This window comes from Falco cherrug, chromosome 4 (assembly GCF_023634085.1).
Source record: "Falco cherrug isolate bFalChe1 chromosome 4, bFalChe1.pri, whole genome shotgun sequence".
NCBI classification, from domain to species: Eukaryota; Metazoa; Chordata; class Aves; order Falconiformes; family Falconidae; genus Falco; species Falco cherrug.
Genome location: NC_073700.1, coordinates 33197360 through 33215819, shown reverse-complemented (window position 1 = coordinate 33215819; position 18460 = coordinate 33197360). Strand labels below are relative to the sequence as shown.

Sequence of the window (18460 nt, the reverse complement as noted above, 5' to 3'; positions counted from 1 at the left end):
GGGGGGGAGAAGCGAGCTCCTCCGGGTCACACGGGGACCAGCACCGCCCCTGTGCCGCTGCCGGGAGCCGCTAGAGGGGGCTCGGCGACCCCCGGTCAGGGCGAGGGGCCGGGGGCGCGGCGGCGAGGGGGTCCCCCGCGGGGCTGAGGGAGCCCCGCTGGGCGGGCGGTGCGGGGAGCCAGGTCTCCACGCGGGGCTGAGGGCGCTCCGCCAGCCCCGCTGTCCAGGGGGGCACCTCAGCTGCCCGCCGCGACGCCCGGGGACGAGCCCCTGCCTCGGCCGTAGCGTTCCCGCCCGCCTCTGCCCTCCGGGCCGCGTTCACCCCTCGCCGATTTCACTCCCTCCCCTTAATGTTTTATCGCCCTGCGCTCAAAGAGCGCCCGTAAGCTCTGGCCCGGCCCCCCCGGAGCCGCCCACAGGGAGGCGGGCAGGCCCGGCCGGCGGCGCCCGAGGCCGGGACCCCAGCGCCCGGCATGTGGCGGGGCGGGCTCCCGCTGAGGGCCGCGGGCCCCGGCGCGCCGCCGCCCGCCATCGAGTTTCCAGAGGAGAGCCCGGAGCCGCGCTTTGACGGTAAGTGGGGCCCGGGGGCATTCCTGTCCTCGGCGGGAGGGGCGGGGGCGCAGGGAGGTCCCGTCCCCCCTTCCCGGGCTGTCGGCGGGGCCCCGGCTCCCCCCGGCCGGCGGGCGGGAAGCAGGAAGGCGGCAGTTCCCTTCATCCCTCCCTCCCTTCCCCGCCGCCCTGAGGAGGCGGCAGCCGCGAGGGATGATGCAAGAGCGGGCAGGCCCCGGGGCCGCAGCGGCAGCTCCGCCTGCCCCGGGCAGCGCCTCGGCCTCTCTGCTCAGCTCCTTTCCCTATGCACTTACAAAAATTAATTTGGTTCCTAATTAGCGTCTTAAGCTTCTCGCTCAGTGGCAGCTCCGCGTGGTGCCTTTTTGTGAGCCAGGGTGGTGTGGGAGCTGTGTGGCTTGGTAACGTGGTTGGTATTTTTGGTCAACGGGCATATACCGAGACCTAAATCCATTCGTTTTTTTCCAGAATCCGATGTGCCGGCAGAGCTCCGAGTTGCAAACGGGTCGCAAAAGTTTGTGAATTTTACTTCCACCATCCAAAACCAGCTGCTGCTTGTGTCACTGCTGGAGCATCTCTGCCACATGTACACACACAACCCCGTTCATTCGAAGTGTTTGTTCCGAAGTTAGTAAGAATAGTTCTTTCCTGTCTCTTAAACTGCCTTTCTGCAATGTATACAAGAGTCTTCCACGCAGATTTACAGTGTAATATCAATACAAAGCTATAGGTCCCATCCCACTGGGACAAGAGTAGTTCTGAGAAGAAAATTAACACCCTGAATTAACTTAACTGGGAATGAGGACCTGCCTTATTTTTCAGAACAGCAGCAAAATTTTGTTGTCGATGCAAAGAGCAGTTCTGTTCCAGCTAAATCTCATGCATCATGAGAAGGGTAGCAGGGTATGTTATCTAACTGTTAAACCTGATCTAAAAACACAGAAGAGGAATTTAATAAAAATATTTATCAAGAAATTGCTGTAGCATAGTCTTCACTAAAACTTTCAAAATTATAGTTTGTGAAAATCAGAGTGAATACCTTGATAAGTCTATATTTTCCCGTAAAGTCTTTTGATATAATTCAGGGAGGTTGCATTTTTAGGTGTGAGGTGTTTCTTTTGAAATCCTTTTGGTATGTGACTTACCTTAGGAGTTTTGTTCATTTAGGCACATTCTTAATGCATTTGAGAAACAATCTCCAAGGTTTTTGTCTCTTGCTATGCATGATTGCAGGGAATAAAACATAGTATGTTGCTTCTACTTAAAATTGAAGGCATTTATAGCATCCAGTAACAATAGCGCAGACAACTGTCATTTTTTTGTTCTTGATGTCTGATGTAGATATTTGGCCCTGGGTCTTACTATTAGCTCTATCAAACCCAAAAATAGCAGGGAAAAAAACCCAACCAAATTTCCCCCTTTTGGGAGAGGAAGAAAAAAACCTCCAACTTGGGCATCTTCCAAAGCATGTGGCTGCTCAGCTTCCCAGTGTGGTTCTGTGGAAAAAGACGTTCTTCCACCGATACAGTTTAGATCAGTTTCCCAAGGGGAATAAAACTAATGAGTAAAAGAAAACCATACGGCAGTAATCATATCTTCTTGCAGTTTTGGCTGCTACATTCATGTTGGCGGGGTGGGGTTTTCCCACTTTTCTGATATGAATCACTGTCCATAAGGCTCATATAGCAAAATTCCTGGTTTCTTACATGTTCACTTGGAATAAATTTGTACCTCCTTTAAAAGACAAAAGTAATAGGTTGATTTTTTAAATACTGCTACCAAAGAAACATATTTTAAAAAAAACTCTTACAAGGAGGTTTGTTTTAAGATCTTGGAATTCCTAAAACTTTTAAGTACGTTTTTCTAGCATCTTCAGTTTTTGTTAGGTTTTTGGCTGCCACAGCCTTGTTTTACTTCAGCTGAGAAAGATGCGGTGCTTGGGGGGGGGTGGGTGGGTGGGAGTGACTTCATTCTTTACTATGAGTACATGCACTAATGGGTGAGTTTATATGTGAGTTAGAAAAATCTTGACATTACCACTTCTTATTATTAATGCCTGCTCATAATTATGAACATGCCTTGAATTTCTCTTTTTGCTGATCAAAATTAGTCCAAGGGTAACAAGTAAGTGAATGGGTGGCTGTATAATTCATCCGCTGGGATAAGGAAGAGAAGGAGATGCAGTTGTGACCATGAAGGGCACAGCAAATAACTGTATTATGCAAAGGGATTTCCGCAGAGCAGCTCTAGTTAGGATTTAATTAGGGTTTTTTGCTAAGTCTATGGGAAATGGCATTAGAGTAAGAGTGACTGTTCAGTTTTTTAGATGCACTATCTTTCCATTAAAGTTTCTCATTTAAAAAACAGCTGTTTACATAGTCTTATTGGCAGGGTTTATTTAACGTGACCTGTCTCTGTTCCTTTGTACAGTACTTCGTCAGGCTTTCACAAGAACAGGGTTGCTCTCCCCTTTTGCCTTCTGTGATGAATTTAGTACTGTAAGACTGCAGCATAATAGCGCCATTACTGAACTAATGAAAGCAGCTAGTCGACAAATACTTAATGGGGTAAGCTTTGTTAAATTTCTTTGGCAGCCTCTGCATTAAGGAGTTAACACGTCATTGCATCCAAAAAAGCTTTTGTTTGGGGGTTCTTTTAATACTGGATTGGGTCTTTTTAATAATTGTATGAAATGGTACTCCCATTCTGCCTTAGCTGTTTGGGATGGCATGTTCTGGTTCTGTAGGTGCAAACCGAAGCTTCTGAAGCCGGCAATATTTTGTTCCTTATTAATATAGTAAAAGAAAGATTTAAGAAAATCTTCGTAAACACAGGCAAGGTGTTTTAAGTATTGCTGCGGCTTTTTTCGACAATGGACAGACATTCATTTTCAGCTTTTAACTGTTTCAGCTGATTATGTTAACACGCTCATGTTTATATTAGTGGAGGGCATAATTTGTATACTGTGTAATGTGCTTCAGGCTTCAGAGCAGTTTGCTTATCTTGCTGCTTGAAGTAAGCTAGTTAATTTTGTCTTTAAGCACATTTTAGAGCCCTCATTTTATCCTGTTTGCCAGCAGAACTCTAAAAGGGCAGTAATCTTTCTGGCAGAGGGATGTTAGCAGATTACTGGTGAGCTAGTAATACTTCAGTGTGGTGAAGCTCTTTGCAGAACGTGAATGACTATCAGTAACCTCATTTTCTTCTAAGAATGTAGTTGTAGTTTGTGTTGTGATTAAGCTGTCTGTGCTGATGGTGTGGTAGACCTGTTATTCTGTTTGGCATGTTTTGGCCTGTTTTTATGTTGGATTTTGTTGTTTTGTAGGAACTTGATAATGGAGATTCTCATGCAATTGGGTATGTATTCAAAGCATTTAGAAATACTAAACTTGACTCCCTCCCTAAAAGTTCTGTGTTCCACTCTGAATTTAATTAATACTGCATTTCTTATTTTGGGTCTGAAATGTAGAAAAAAAGTAGAAATTTCTCCAAACTGTCGAAACGATCTAGTGAAAATTCCTTCTTCAGTACAACTGTTATGGTTAGTGCCACCATTCAGGAAAAAAAGATTTATCAGACGTAAATTTAGAGAAATCATCTTAGTAGTTCTGTTAACACACAAAGTGTGGATTTTAAGCATGTGTGCATGCTGTTGCAGTCTGCTGGTTTTCAGTATTCACTGAAACAGTGAATGGTACCGCATGGTAATGTCAAAGTATTTTCTTCAGATTTTCATAACATAAATACTATTTCTAGATTGTGTACACCTGTAGCCTATATAATACCTTACTTATAAGTTGTAATTTAGTTTAATGCAGCCTAACCTTTTTTTTTAATCAGGGAAAAAGAAGTTCTCTTTGAAACACAGACTTCACGATACTTGCATGAATTTGATGAGGTTGCAAGGCTAGGAAAAGGAGGATATGGTAAAGTATACAAGGTATTCTTCACCTTCTGTTTATAACGAATTGTTTTATATCTGGTTTGTCTTTGAAATTTAGAGCTACTGTTTTGGCTGCTTTGTTTATTTTTCTAACAGAAAACCAAAAATCCTCATTTCCCAATAGAACAGGTGCAAACCAGCACATGTGAAGGCAAGATATATCAGATGCTTTACTTTGCGTCTTTTGACCCTTTTAAAGCAAAGGAAAACTCCTTATTTCTCATGTGAAACACCATGATATATTGACTTAAAACGGCCACAGGAACTGATTAGTCTGCACACCCCAATGTTCCAGTTGTGATTGCTTGAAAAAAAGCAGCCTTAATAGGAATGGAAACTGTCCAACCTAGTGTTGATTTGTATTAAATATTTGTAGCGTATGGCCAGCCTAAGCTTCCCCACGTGGTATGTGCTGCGTGCAGATGAGAGTTGTGGTCTCACAAATTTGAGAACCTGGTCCTTTATGAGGACCTAGCAGCATTTTTTTTATTGATGAAAAGATGGCTGTAAAGGTAAGTATTTCACAGAGACTGGATTAGATGTTTGTAGTCCTGAAAGAAGGCAGAAGTAGCATATCCTTATCCTAGGCAGTTGCGGCCTAATCCCGGTTTCATTCTGTGATACTGGGAGAGTTATGTGAATGGAGTGCCAAAATTCATTTTTAGAAAATAGTTAGTTCTAAAGGATTTAATAATTCATTAATCTGAACACATTAACATCTAATTTCATCCTATTATAATTATTTTCAGGTCAGAAACAAGTTAGATGGTCAGTTCTACGCTATTAAAAAAATTGGCATTAAGAAGGCTACAAGAAGAGATTGCATGAAGGTATTTTTTCCTGTGTTTCATCTCTGTTTTAACTCCCTGTCTCTGCTAGCTGATTCTGATTTGATTTAGTAATGCAGTTAATGTTTCCCAAAACATCAAAAATGTTAATAATGCTTTTTATGCATTCCAAGTTTCTAAAGATTTGACCCTATCAATACCTAGTAGAAAAAAGTGAATGAGAAATATTTAAGCCCATTGAAAGAAACATATTTTTAACTTGAATTTGATCTTCTCTGCAACTATGAAAATATTAATTTGTTTTAAAGCTTCCAATTTTTCTCTATTACTGTAATAATTTTATCTGTTCTTTCTCTGTCAGAAACTGTTATTTTCAGTATCTTTTGGGTTTTCTAAGCACTCAGTATAAAGGACAGTCATCCTGTTTTGGTCTTTCTAGGTGCTACGAGAAGTTAAAGTGCTGGCTGGGCTGCAGCATCCTAATATTGTAGGCTACCACACTGCTTGGATGGAGCAAGTTCAAAGCATACGCCCAAAAGGAAAGTACAGCATATTTGGAATTCCTGCATGCATCCTGCATATAACCTCTGTACTGTTATTTGCAGAAGAGTATTACTTCTCTGATAAAGTAACTATTTTTCCCCTCCCTAAAACAACCAAAAAAAACCAAGCTACAGGTGACCACCAGGTCTTCGTGTCCCTCTGTGCTCTTCAGTCTCTTGCCTAGTAACTTACCTCTTAACTTAATGATGAATTTGGAACTATGGAAGTATTAGCTTCACTTCTGGTAATATGTAAGGTTTTAAAGTTGTGTGAAGTTCAGTGGAATGCAATGAAGATCTTTTAATGCAAAAAGGAGTGAGTTGAAAAGGAGAAGAAGAATGATTACTGGGGAATGAGCCACTTTAGATATTAGGGGGAAAGTGATGAATAGGGGAAAAAACCCCACAAATTTGCTACTGTGTTTTGAAATCCCAGAGTTGTAGCAAAACTAGAAATGTCACCCACTATGCTTCTCTTCCTATTTGGAAAAGAGTTTAGAAGAACTGAAAGAACCTGGAAATAAAGACTTTAATGGGGAACCCCCCCCCCCCAAACCTTATTATTTTATTTGGCATAGGAGAGTGTTTAAAATTGATGAATTGCCTGTTACAGTTCTCCAGTGACAAAGCAATCTGGTTTTTTGTGTATCAGCTACTGTCTGTCACTGTTGAGAATTTATCTACTTCTATGTTCATTTTACACCTTACCGTGCCCCCTGTTTTTTTCTCTTTAGTTTCTCTGTTCTGGGCTCTTCCCACAGTTTGTCCTTTGGTCCCTTTGTAACCCTAATTTGTTGGTCCCTTTCCTTTCTTGTCCTTTTCCGGAATGACTTTAGCAATTAAATCTTTTGATCCTCTCTTAGTGGGAGGTTTGCTTATGCTCTATATGACTTTATTGCTTTCCAAGTCAGTGACTTGATGCCCCGTCAGCTATAAGCACAAAAGAAAATGCATAGGAAGTTGACAGTCTAGCAAAACAAACAAGACTTTTTAACCAATGATACTGAGAATCTTGAAGGATGCAACTTTTTAGTGCTAGGCGTACCTCACATGTATTTAATGGTGATAATGTAACTAGAACTTTAGGTAGGTCCTGTGGTACTTAACAATTTTCTTTGGCTTACAAGATTGGTGTTTTGTATTTGCTTCTGTGTGCAAAAACAAAACTGCTTTTTTCACATAAATACACAATTTTAATGAAAATTATTTCCAAATTTATAAAGTACCTTCAAAACAGCAGCAGGGTGACACAAAGGCTTGTGCCTTGTGGAATAGTTTCTTTAACTGTGCATTATCATATACGTTATAAGCCCTAATTCTGAACAGGCTAACTTCTTAAAGGTGAAATCTAGAGGAACATCTAAGACAGCCCTGTACAACCCTTTCCATGATCTCGTACAGCATGTGATTTCTTTTCATTTAGAGAAAAATGAGAAGCATGATAGGGTTGCTTCTTAGTAGGCTAACAAGCACCTTTTGCAGCAGCAGAAATAGAGAAAAAGCTATCTACAGGTAATGAAGTTAAATGCAGTAAGATGCTGTAGCTTAAATGTTAATTTAAGGTAAATATTTGCATGCTTGGATTTGTAAAATACCATATTTATCTTCTCTTCCAATAGATAAAACAATAATGGAGTTGCAGCCATTATCTTTGGAGCAAGAGAGTAGCAAGTAAGTATTATAAATCTCAATGATAACATTTATTTGGCTTTAACAAAAGGGTTTTTTTTAAAGTTGAATGAGTACAGAATTTGGCATATATTGAACAAGTGCTTTGTGCTTTTTGCTCCCAAATTATAACCCAAAAAAGTTAATTATCCGTGTCATTGATTCCCTTCTTGTTGTGTAAGCTGGAAAATACTACTGGATACATCTACCTTCTTTGGATCTCTCAGTTTCTGAGTGCCTGAATGTAGTACTGGGCTTCAGGTTTACTTCAAATGTTCTGTGCCAGTCAGCAACACTGATTAGCACTGTGGGGTCTTACTAGAGTGATGGGGCCTTCTGTTTCTCAGAAGTGTTGATTAGCCCTTTCAATAAAGAGATGGAGTGTCCTGTGAGAAGGACAGCGTAACTTCCTAAGTTTAAAGGAATGGAGATACATCATAGTTCTGTCCAGTAACGCTGTGTCCTAGGACCGTCTGTATCTATGGGCTGTCTGGGTCAGCTGTCAGAAATCCCTCCTGGGGGAAGGTATTAAAAAGGCTGGAGCCTGCACTGCCTGTTACATAAATTTTTACGTGGGGAAGCAGCTGAACTCTTACTCTGCAATGCAGATTGCAATTGCAAAAAAAAAAAGGAAAAAGTCTTCAGAACAGTGTGTCACAAATAGACGGTATAAAACTGTACATATTTTGATTTCTCTCCCTTACTTGATTATTTTCAGTGATCACTGTCACATCCGGAGTGTGGGAAGTGATAGTTCAATTATCTTTGCTGACCTTACTTCACAAGAAAAGAAGTCCTGTGACATTACTGGTCTCAGAAGTCTGGGTAGTGAATCAGTGCAGAATATGGATGTAAGGAATGATACTACAAACAGCAATAGTAAACAGTGTATGAAACCAAATAAATGTGAATTATCCATAGGATTACAAGACGACTCTGTAAATAGTGTTAGCAGTAGGTCAAGCGATGTAAAAAATCATTCATCACGGGGATCTCATTCTAGTCTGGATCAAGATGCTAGCACTGGCAGTAAGTCCTACACTGAAGAATGCTCCAGGAATGATGTAGCACTCTGTGGAGACTTTGAGGTAAATACAATTGTCTTTAAGTATACTTAACTGCTGTCTAATTTAATGATGTTTGTAAAGTAGCATTTGGTAGACAGAGGAATGATTTATAATGATAAATTAAAAAATATGAAATGACTGCTATTACAGCCAAAAATACAGACAATTTTTTCTTCAGTGGGTAACACCATTACAAGGAAGCTGACCAGAGGAGCTGGCAAAACTCAGCATACAAGAAAGTTTCCACGTGTTAGTCATCTTGGGTCCTTTCAAAGTACCTACATGAATAAAAACTGCTACTCTTGCATAAAAAAAAAAAAAAATCAAACTGGAAAATCTTCAGCATTCAGTAATGGTGGCTAATTCAGATATTATTGATGAAAGTGTCTAGGTATGTAATGTGGTGCCTATACAGTGTAGGATTACATGTGAAAAAGAGAGAATCAGATTTGGGCAGGGAATCACCACTCTACCTATGCTTCTAAAACTTTGCTTGTATTCATACCACTGAAATGTTTTGTATAACACAGCCAGCTCTGGAATGCTTCAAGCTTTTGCTATCATTTGGAGTTCCTTCTTGCAAGAAATCCAAGATTTTAAAGGTGTTAGCTTGAGTTGTCCAGGTTATCAAATGGACTAGTACATTATCAGAAACCGAGGATGAAATTACATGTTACTGTTAATAAATCATAAAATTCCATATCAAGAGGTGGATTTTTTTTGCTGTTTTATATTAGTTTACACTATTTTCTTAAGCCAGAATGAACTTCTGTTCAGTACGTCTAGAAGCTTTTAAATGCTAATTTGAATATTAAGTAGCTGGCTGTTCTGTTAGCTTTTATCATATAGCAATGGTTAAAATTTGAAGAACAAGCAAAAAAACCCCCAACAAAACTAGATAGCATTGTGGTATCTGCTTTTTGAATGCAGTAGGTTAATAATAGTGTATTCAATGTCATTTTGGTATCTAACTCTTTTTAATTTAATAAAAAAATTTTTGGTTTACTCACTAAAAATAACTAGAGGAAATACTGTTTATAATATAGTGGCGCAATCATGGACCATTATTTTTCTGTTAGGTGGAGTATCGTTTGATGCTTCATATACAAATGCAACTGTGTGAAATATCCTTGTGGGATTGGATTGTTGAACGTAATAAAAGATGCGATGAGAGAACAGAGGAGAATTCCAGTAAGATTCATCACTATCTTAAAAATTTACTTATTCATTATTAAGCAAATACTTATGTGTTCCTAATTGGAAGTCCACTTGCCTGATTTTATGTTTTACTTGAGCAGCTTATAATATGGATCATCTTCATTAGATTTTTTTATTCACTTAATCAGATGGCAGCTAGTATTGAATATTTGTGTGATGAATGTTGGGAAAAGGTATTTTAAGTTCGTGAGTTTCAGACAGCTCTTCAAAAAAGAGGGAATGTACGCCTGAGGCATAGTTGTTACTTGAAGAGATCTGAGCCTGGACAGTACTACTTATTTGGAGCAGAGTTTTTTTTATTGAGAGAATCTGCTTTTTCTCAGTAAGCTGTTTAAATAATTGAACTTTTGCTTTGGTAATAGTCTTGCTGCTACAAAATAGAGCTTTTCACAGGCTAATTTATCAGTTGTGCAAAATATAAATACATCTTTTGCTTCAGACAGGTTACAACATACTTGAAAGCTTTTAAGTTTGTTTATAAGAATCAAAACTTCTATGCAGCCTAATTTGTCATTGTTCTAAAGAATCTTAACATTTATTTTACTTCAGTGGCCAGAGGAGTTCTCATGCCCTGATACCAAACTGTCTTCAATAATTGTTGACATTGGGAAGAACAAGTCTAATGCTCTTAAAGCATTACAGACACGGTCCTTTCTCTGGGGTATAAAAAAAGCATATGCTTAACAGATTGTAAGACATAAACTGTATGATTAATGTTTAATCTTAGTTTTAATCACTATGAAGATAAATCTGTTGTTCTCTTTAGTCATGGAGTCAGGTTTACCAGCTAACTATCAGCTGACTTCCACTAATCTCTCCTGTAAGCATTGGCTTTTACCTTTCATAAGCTAATTTCATAATGACATTCCTCATCAGGAAGTGAGAGAATCACTAGAGCATTTGACCTTGCAAAACACCGTTTACAGACATTTTCACAGGCGACAGGAGAGGAAAGGTGAATTCAATCATAGGTTAGACATTAAGAAACATAAATCCAAGTCAGAGTAAATGGTGAGTGTTTGAAGTGGCAACAGACATGTTAGACCTGGGTCATTAGAGGAGAAAGACAATGCAGTTCAATAAAATAATAATGTGGGAAATGGTAAAAACAGAGAGATGGTAAATTTACTTAGGACAGCTACAGCCAGAGGAGAATGGGGTAATTTCAGAGGGTAGCACAACAGCAGGATTAGGATCCAAAAAGGAAGGGTGCAAATCAATACAGAAAACATGTAATTACATAAGTTAGTAAGCTTTTATCTGGAACTGTATTTTTCATTCGAATCCAGCACTTATATGGAAGTAAGGAGTTTGCTAAATTCATAATCAAATAGCTGTCTGATAGGGATTGGAGGAATCTTTTCAGGCAAACATGTTCATGTCCCCTGAACTTTCCTTTTTGGGATTTTGAGATTAGTAACTTTGCTATTTCAAAAATACTATCTTAGGAGAAGCATGGGAAATTCCATTTTTAAACTGCTCATTCTGTTAAAAATTTCTTCCACATCATAAACAAACAGAATTCAACAAGATATACCACCATAAACTTAAATAACTCAGTAAAATTAGCTGAAATAATTTAGATTTAAAATTTTATTAAGGTCCATATCATCTTGTGGATGTCAGCTGGACAATGAAAATTTTTCAAGAGTTATTAGAAGGAGTATGCTATATTCACAGCGTGGGAGTGATGCATCGAGACATTAAAGTAAGTTCATGGAATTATTACTTGAGGTTGGAGAAAACAGATAATTTCCATTATGGGAGAATGGAAGCAACTTCGTAGTTAAATTTGAGATGACCTAGGCTCTTAAGAATTTAGCTATGTTACATACAAAAAAATACATTGTCTCCTCTATACCAGTATCATGCTTTCTTTACTATAAGCATAGTACTCAATTACATTGACTTACAAGTGAATTACGATTAAGCTCTGGAAATGTTTTCTCCTTTGTGAAGCCATTTTCTTGTCCTAAATGGGGATGGTAAGATTGGTTTTGTTTTGTCTTGGTCTTTCCTTAACAAGGGTAGGACCTAAATTACCTAATTACCTTAAAAAAATTTCTTCTAGATAATTATATCAATAAGCAAAGCTTCTTCACTGCATCTCAGTTTGCTAACTGCATACCAGTTAGCTTTTCAAATTATGTTCAAGTTATAGTTACTTGATATAAAAAAAAATATAAATCCTTCAGTTGCACATAATTGCTGTCTTTCAAAATGGTTGCTATCTCCTCAAAGGGACTGAAATTAATTACAGGTGATGTTACTGGGTGAATGCAAATTTTTTGTTTAATTTCTGTTAAAAGTAATGAAGACAAGACTTACAAAAATAACACTTTGAATGATTAGAATAGGATGCCCTTTATATGTTCCTATGGGTTTTTTTTTTATTCTAATCATAAGAATAGTTTTGACTTAGTGGCTGGCTTGGATGTGAGTCATAGGTAGGTATCTCTTTGCTTCCTGCCTGCACCCCACCCTTAAACTGATAAGACTTGAATAGCAGGGAATTGGATGTGTATTTTCCTACTCTACTTTCTACAGAGGTTCTCTACATCTAATATGGTAGCTATATGAGGAAATCAGTGTAAAAATCATCTTAATTATTAAAACTCCACATGTGGAAACTTGGAACTAGTTGAAAGCACACAAATCTTTGTTCTTGATTAATTTAAAAAAAATGCCAACTGTTTCAGGGTCAGCAGTTTTTCAGTTTGCTGTAAATACTAGACAAATTTCGTAGGAGAATTTGAAGTGCTGTGTAGCCTCTTGTTTTTCCTGTAGCATAAAACATTGTTTTAAGTTAATCTCTTTTTGTAGATAAAGTCACTTTTTAAGATAAAATTACTTAGACTAAAAGTTCTGGACTGGTAGGGTATAACAGAGTAACAGGTCCTAAAACTTTAGTTGTCAGAACAAACTTTGAGTTGCCATGATGTAACAGAAGCTTGATCATTAAATATTTGTTAACCACAGCTTTTTTGTGCCTGTCAGGAGTGCATAGGATGGTGTTAATGCCTTCAGTTCCTCTATTTCCTAGTTTTAGAGCATGAGAAATGAGCCATAGTTCAGCTTCAGGCTGGTGAAGCTCACAGAAGTGTAAGCAAGCAGAAGTTCCATCTCATCTGTACATACAGAGTCTGGCAGTGCTTGGCCCTCTAGATTGTAAAATCATAGCATGGGTTGGGTTGGAAGGAACCTTTAAAGACAATCATTACAACCCTCCTTGCCACGGGCAGGGACACCTCCCACCAGCCCAGGGTGCTCCCAGCCCCATCCAGCCTGGCCTTGAGCACTGCCAGGGATGGGGCACACACAGCTGCTCTGGGCAGCCTGGGCCAGCGCCTCACCACCCTCACAGTAAAAAATGTTCTATCCAGTCTAAATGTACCTTCTTTTGGTTTAAAACTCTTGCCACTTGTTCTGTCACTACTGGCCCTAGTAAAAAGTGTCTGTCTTAGGGTTTTTTTGTTTTTGTTGTTTCTTTTTTTTTATAAGCCCCTACTATATATTGAAAGACACAGTATGGTTTCCCTGGAGCCTTCTTTTTTCCAGGCTGAACAACCCCAACTCTTTCAGCCTTGCTTCACAGGAGAGGTGTTCCAGCCCTCAGACTATTTTTGTGACCGTCCTCTGGACCTGCTCTAACAGGTCCATGTGTGTCTTGTGCTGAGGACCCCAAGGCTGGATGCAGAGCTCCAGGTGGGGTCTCCACAAGAGCAGGGTAGAGGGGGAGCATCACCTCTCTCAACCTGCTGGCCACGCTGCTTTTGATGCAGCCCAAAACATGATTTGCTTTCTGGGCTGCAAGCACACGTTGCCAGCTCATACCCGATTTTTCATCCATCAGGACCCCCAAGTCCTCCTCTGCAGGGCTGTTTGCAGCTTAGGAAGTACGTTCAACAATGATTGGTGTTGTGTGTCCAAGTCAAGGGATAGTACTTCTGGTTATGGTTTCTCTTTGTATTGAGTAAAACAAAATTCACATTCAAAATTATCAATAGATGTGATTCTGCCATATGTTGTATTAGGTCAGGTGTACAGTGATTTGGGGAAATGAATTTATATGATTGCTTGAACTATATGTAGCACCTAACTTAAAATAGCTATTTATGGATATTTCTAGAATTTTTCTTTTTAAAACTCGTGTGAGTGTTAATTAGCCATGCTACAGCAGTGTCTCTACAGAGTTCAACTGTGCTGTGAGTGTGAATGAATAGCCCTAGTTTTGAGTTACCACCAATGATTTAATTTGATATTGCCTATTTCATTTATTGGAAGAAATGCTGAATAGCGTTTCACACTCTTCTCCCATTCTCTGTGTGATTTAATTTCTGTTTTAAACTTGACAGTTTGTCTTGTGTTTTGTATTTAGTGATTCCTTGAACAGAAGCCATTCCAAGTTTTCGCACTCGTTTCACCTGTTTATACAAAATTTTTCAGTTCTCTTATGTGCTTTTTGAGATGGGAGACTCAGAACTGCAGGTGGTAGTGAAGATGGCAGTGTATGAATTCACCTGGTGTCACAATGTTTTCTTCTTTACCTTCCTCTCCCCACCAATAATGTACAGTTTGGTTTATGGACTGCTATTGAGCATTTTCAGAGCAGCCTGTTGCCATGCTTAAAGCTGTAGTAGTCAATTTACAGACAGTTGTTACATATTTAAAATTGGGATTGTTTTCTTCATTTACATTTTCATGTTTACTTTTACAGAATTCCTTTTGTCATTATACTTCCTGCAATATCCTTCCAGAGTTCTTCGCGTTCAGACCTCATTCTGATTCCTCTGAACAACACCATACTGCCAGAAAACTCTCTCATCTCTCTGTTCACCCTTCGTTTTCTAACCATTTACAAACACGTTGTTCAGCATAGTTCCCTTCATGGGGAAATGCTGACCATTTATCGCTGTCCTTTCTTTTCTGTCTTGTTAAATTAGTTATCTATGTGGGGACCTTCCTTCTTTCCCTCTTTTTTTTTTTAAAAAAGCGTAGCATTTCTTAATCTAAAAGCATTTGTAATCAGAAATTATAATCTTGATCAAATGGTTACCTGGAGGGCGAGCAGGGCTGTGAGTTATAGGGTGTGATCAGCTAGTAAAGCTTCAACAGTGCTACTGTCATCTTCCATTATTGCTTCATACAGTGTTTGTGGCCTGGATTTTATTTCCTTTACCCACAGGAAAACATTGTGGCAGGCCTGCTGGCTCCTTTGGTTATATTCCTTGTAGACCAGGGAATTTTAATTTTTGTAATGAAAATCCATAATCAGAAATGGAATTTCTGGCATTTGAATTTCAGGATTTGGAATCTGGCATTTGAACAGTGCCATTCTTTGGGACGTTACAAGACGTTTGGTTCCAGAATAGCTTTGAAGTAACGGCATTATTCAGTGTAGCATTAAGAGTACTATAAAACCAGAAAAAGCTTAAGAATGTGAAAAAAGGCTCAAGTTGCCTTTGCTTTCTTGCTAGTAGTTGTTTAGTAGAAAATAAAACCCTGTACTAAGCAATAGTGCTTTCACTTCTTACCCAAATGTAGCTAAGCTCAGAAACCTGGTGATACAGGCTAAGTAAAACCAGTAATTTCATATTCTGTTTTCTTTTATCTGGCAAGTTGTCCTGGTTTCAGCTGGGATAGAGGTGATTTTCTTCTTAGTAGCTGGTGCACTGATGTGCTTTGGATTTGCTGCGAGATCAATGTTATAACACCGATGGGTTTAGTTGTTGCTAGCTAACGTTTATACTAAGTCAAGGAATATTCAGTTTCTCAGGCCCTGCAGCAAGAGTCCTGGAGGGGCACAGGAAACTGGGAGGGGACACAGCCAGGACAGCTGACCCGAACTAGCCAAAGGGGTGTTCTATACCACAGAACTCATACCATACTCATACATACTCATACCATGCTCCGTATATAAAGCAGGGGGAGTTGGCCGAGGCCTGCCGATGGCTGCTCGAGGGCTGGCTGGGCATCGGTCAGCAGGTGGTGAAGCAGTTGTGCTGTGCGTCACTTGTTTTCTTTTCTCCATTCCCTTTGGATTTTGTTCCTCTCCCCTTCTTCCTCCTTTTCATTATAATGGTTGTTGTTAATGTTTTATTTCTAATATTAAATTGTTCTTATCTCAACCCTCAAGTTTTACATTCCTTCCTGATTCTCCTCCCCATCCCTCTGCGGGGTTGGGGGGTGAGTGAGTGGCTGTCTGGTTACCGGCTGGGATTAAACCACAACCCAAGTGTGTCTTTTTATTTTATTTTTTTTTAGAGACACAATGCTAGCATTTCTCTTCCTTAGTGGTCCTAAACCCAAAATATATGGATACAACTATTTCAGTTTTTCCAGTCAGTGCTCTCTAGTCAAGTCTCTCGTAATTTGGGGGTTTTTCATAGCAACTTCCCAGAACCAAGTAGCATGTTGCAGCTGTGCTTATCATTTAGAAAAGTGTATTTTGTTTTACATGATGTCTAGCCCAAAGATGATAATTTATTCCTCCTTCCTGCTACATCAGTTGATCTAATTTCCTGTCTGCTCTTGCCTATTCCTGTTAACATTACTGTTCTGGAAATTTCCCACTTTTGGTTGGGGGAAAAAGAAAAGAAAAAAAAAGTATCTTCCACTAAACCGTTGTCTTTCCTGTTTTGCTTTTCCTCATTTTTTTAAAGATCTTTACTATGTGGTCTTTCTGCCCAAATGCGATAGCTAACACATGATTTAGTATCAGCTATGACTTTTTTTTCTCTTACTAATGAAAGTTTTAAGTAATTATTATACCTGTGAAGCACTGGATTTTATAGATTTTGAAACAGCTGAAATTTCAGTTTTGTATTTACGTTTTATACGGTCTTGTTTTGTAGCCCAGAAATATCTTTCTACATGGATCAGATCATCATGTAAAAATAGGAGACTTTGGATTAGCCTGCAAAGACCTTCTTTGGGATGATGCAGACCAGTGGTTTAAGACAGAAAGGATAAAAGGTAAGAGAAAAAAGCCTAATAGGTTTCAGTGTCTTTAAGTTTCTATGCTATAAAACCTTAAATTCTTAAGTGAAATGGTAACAATGTAACATAAGGTTGAGTACCTCCAAATTGCCTTTTTAAAGGACTGACACATACTTCAGGAGTGGGAACTTGCCTCTACGCCTCACCAGAACAATTGCAGGGCTCTCACTATGATGTCAAGGTAGGGAGTTTTGTTTTTTTTTCTATTAACACATGATGATAGATAATAGGGATAAAACAAGCCTTTCAGTAGGTAAATACATAATATTTGGTAAATACACAAACATTCCTCCTGCTGTTACTCTTTATGGATTTCAACTTTGTCTTTTAGTTTGCTACTAATGTGAAAATTACTTGTTTCTAAGATCATCTTGAGGAATGTATATAGATTAATTTGTGTTTCTTTAGTGGTGTCATATACTTCTCATATCATCATGCACCTTCAGTGTTGTGAAACTCTTTCATACCATGATTTTTGCAAGGAAAAGGAATCTATTAAGTAATTAAAAATAGCAGTTATCCCAGAACTTTTTCTTCACCCTGTTACCAGTCAGACATGTACAGCATGGGTGTTATCCTGCTAGAACTCTTCCAACCATTTGGAACAGAAATGGAAAGAACAGAAGTTCTTACACAGTTAAGGAATGGCCAAATTCCTCACGCTTTCTACAAAAAATGGCCTATTCAAGCCAAGTACGTTAAACTCCTCACCAGTCAGAGATCTACAGAAAGACCGACTGCCGCTCAGCTTCGTGAAAGCGAACTGTTTCATACCACAGAACATGTAAGTTATGCCAGTAACTTCAACCTTTACAGGATAAAGAAATATAAAAGGAAAATTCCATTTGTTTCCCTGCCTGTATTATGGGATTTTTTTATTTTTAACTTTAGAGGATTGTGTGATTGAGACTTTTTTTTGTAATCCCGATTACAGTATTCAACATGCTCTATTAATGTTCCTGGTGTCTTTGCAATGAGATAAATGGTCATTAAGTATAGGTAACTTTAAGAAGACTGGACAGTTGATTTACGTACAGCTGGAGGTATTTTTACAGGTCAGAAAAGCTTCTGAAGCTTTCAGTCAGCTCTGCAGAATCTTTTTATCATTTTCCCTCTCCTCGCCACAATTCTTTGTTGATGGATTAAGTTCTGGCATCAAATACCCAGAATTGCTGTGGCGCTGCAGAATGTGTGTGGATTGAAAACCACTCAAATAGGTTAATAAGGCTTTATCTTTGCTTGTCTATAAATGAAGTAAACTGACTGTCATTATCAGGTTATTTCTAACCTACAACAGAAGGTGAGAGAACAAGAGGAAGAAATAGAGAAACTGAGAGAGACAATACGACTGCTTTCTGAAGAAAGAGATGAACATACGCAACTCGGTTCTCCTGTTTAAGTACAGGAAGAACTAACCTCTATTGCATGATAAGTTATATAAAAATGTTTCTTTTTTTACATAAAAATATTGCAATGCATTTTGATTCTCCTGTCTGTTCTTTAAAGGTATTAATCTTTTTGTCTTAGTTTGGATGTCGCCGGTCAACAGAAAGGATTCACATTACGCTTAGCCTCAGCACAATTTAACTTGTGTAAATTACCATTTGGGTTACAGGGAAGAATATACAGAAAAACTGAAACTGCAGTTTGTATTTACCTAGGACTATT

At 39.0% G+C, this 18460-nt stretch overlaps 1 protein-coding gene across 3 annotated transcripts; it reads left to right on the top strand.

The window, feature by feature from the left end:
* The first annotated feature begins 175 nt into the window (after positions 1-175).
* Positions 176-18270, top strand: EIF2AK1 (eukaryotic translation initiation factor 2 alpha kinase 1). Of its 3 annotated transcripts, none has more exons than XM_055706899.1 (15): positions 180-570; positions 1036-1194; positions 2998-3134; positions 3893-3924; positions 4408-4507; positions 5260-5340; positions 5738-5837; positions 7460-7511; positions 8512-8596; positions 9655-9766; positions 11395-11501; positions 16648-16768; positions 16894-16973; positions 17343-17576; positions 18069-18270. In XM_055706899.1, exons 1-15 carry the CDS (start codon positions 474-476, stop codon positions 18189-18191), a joined length of 1620 nt encoding a protein of 539 aa, XP_055562874.1. In that variant the 5' UTR covers positions 180-473; the 3' UTR covers positions 18192-18270. The 3 variants fall into 3 exon arrangements, with proteins under 3 accessions (XP_055562875.1, XP_055562874.1, XP_055562873.1); XM_055706898.1 differs by having other exon boundaries at positions 8227-8596; XM_055706900.1 differs by lacking the exon at positions 18069-18270 and having other exon boundaries at positions 176-570; positions 8227-8596; positions 17347-17518.
* The last annotated feature ends 190 nt before the right edge of the window (positions 18271-18460 follow it).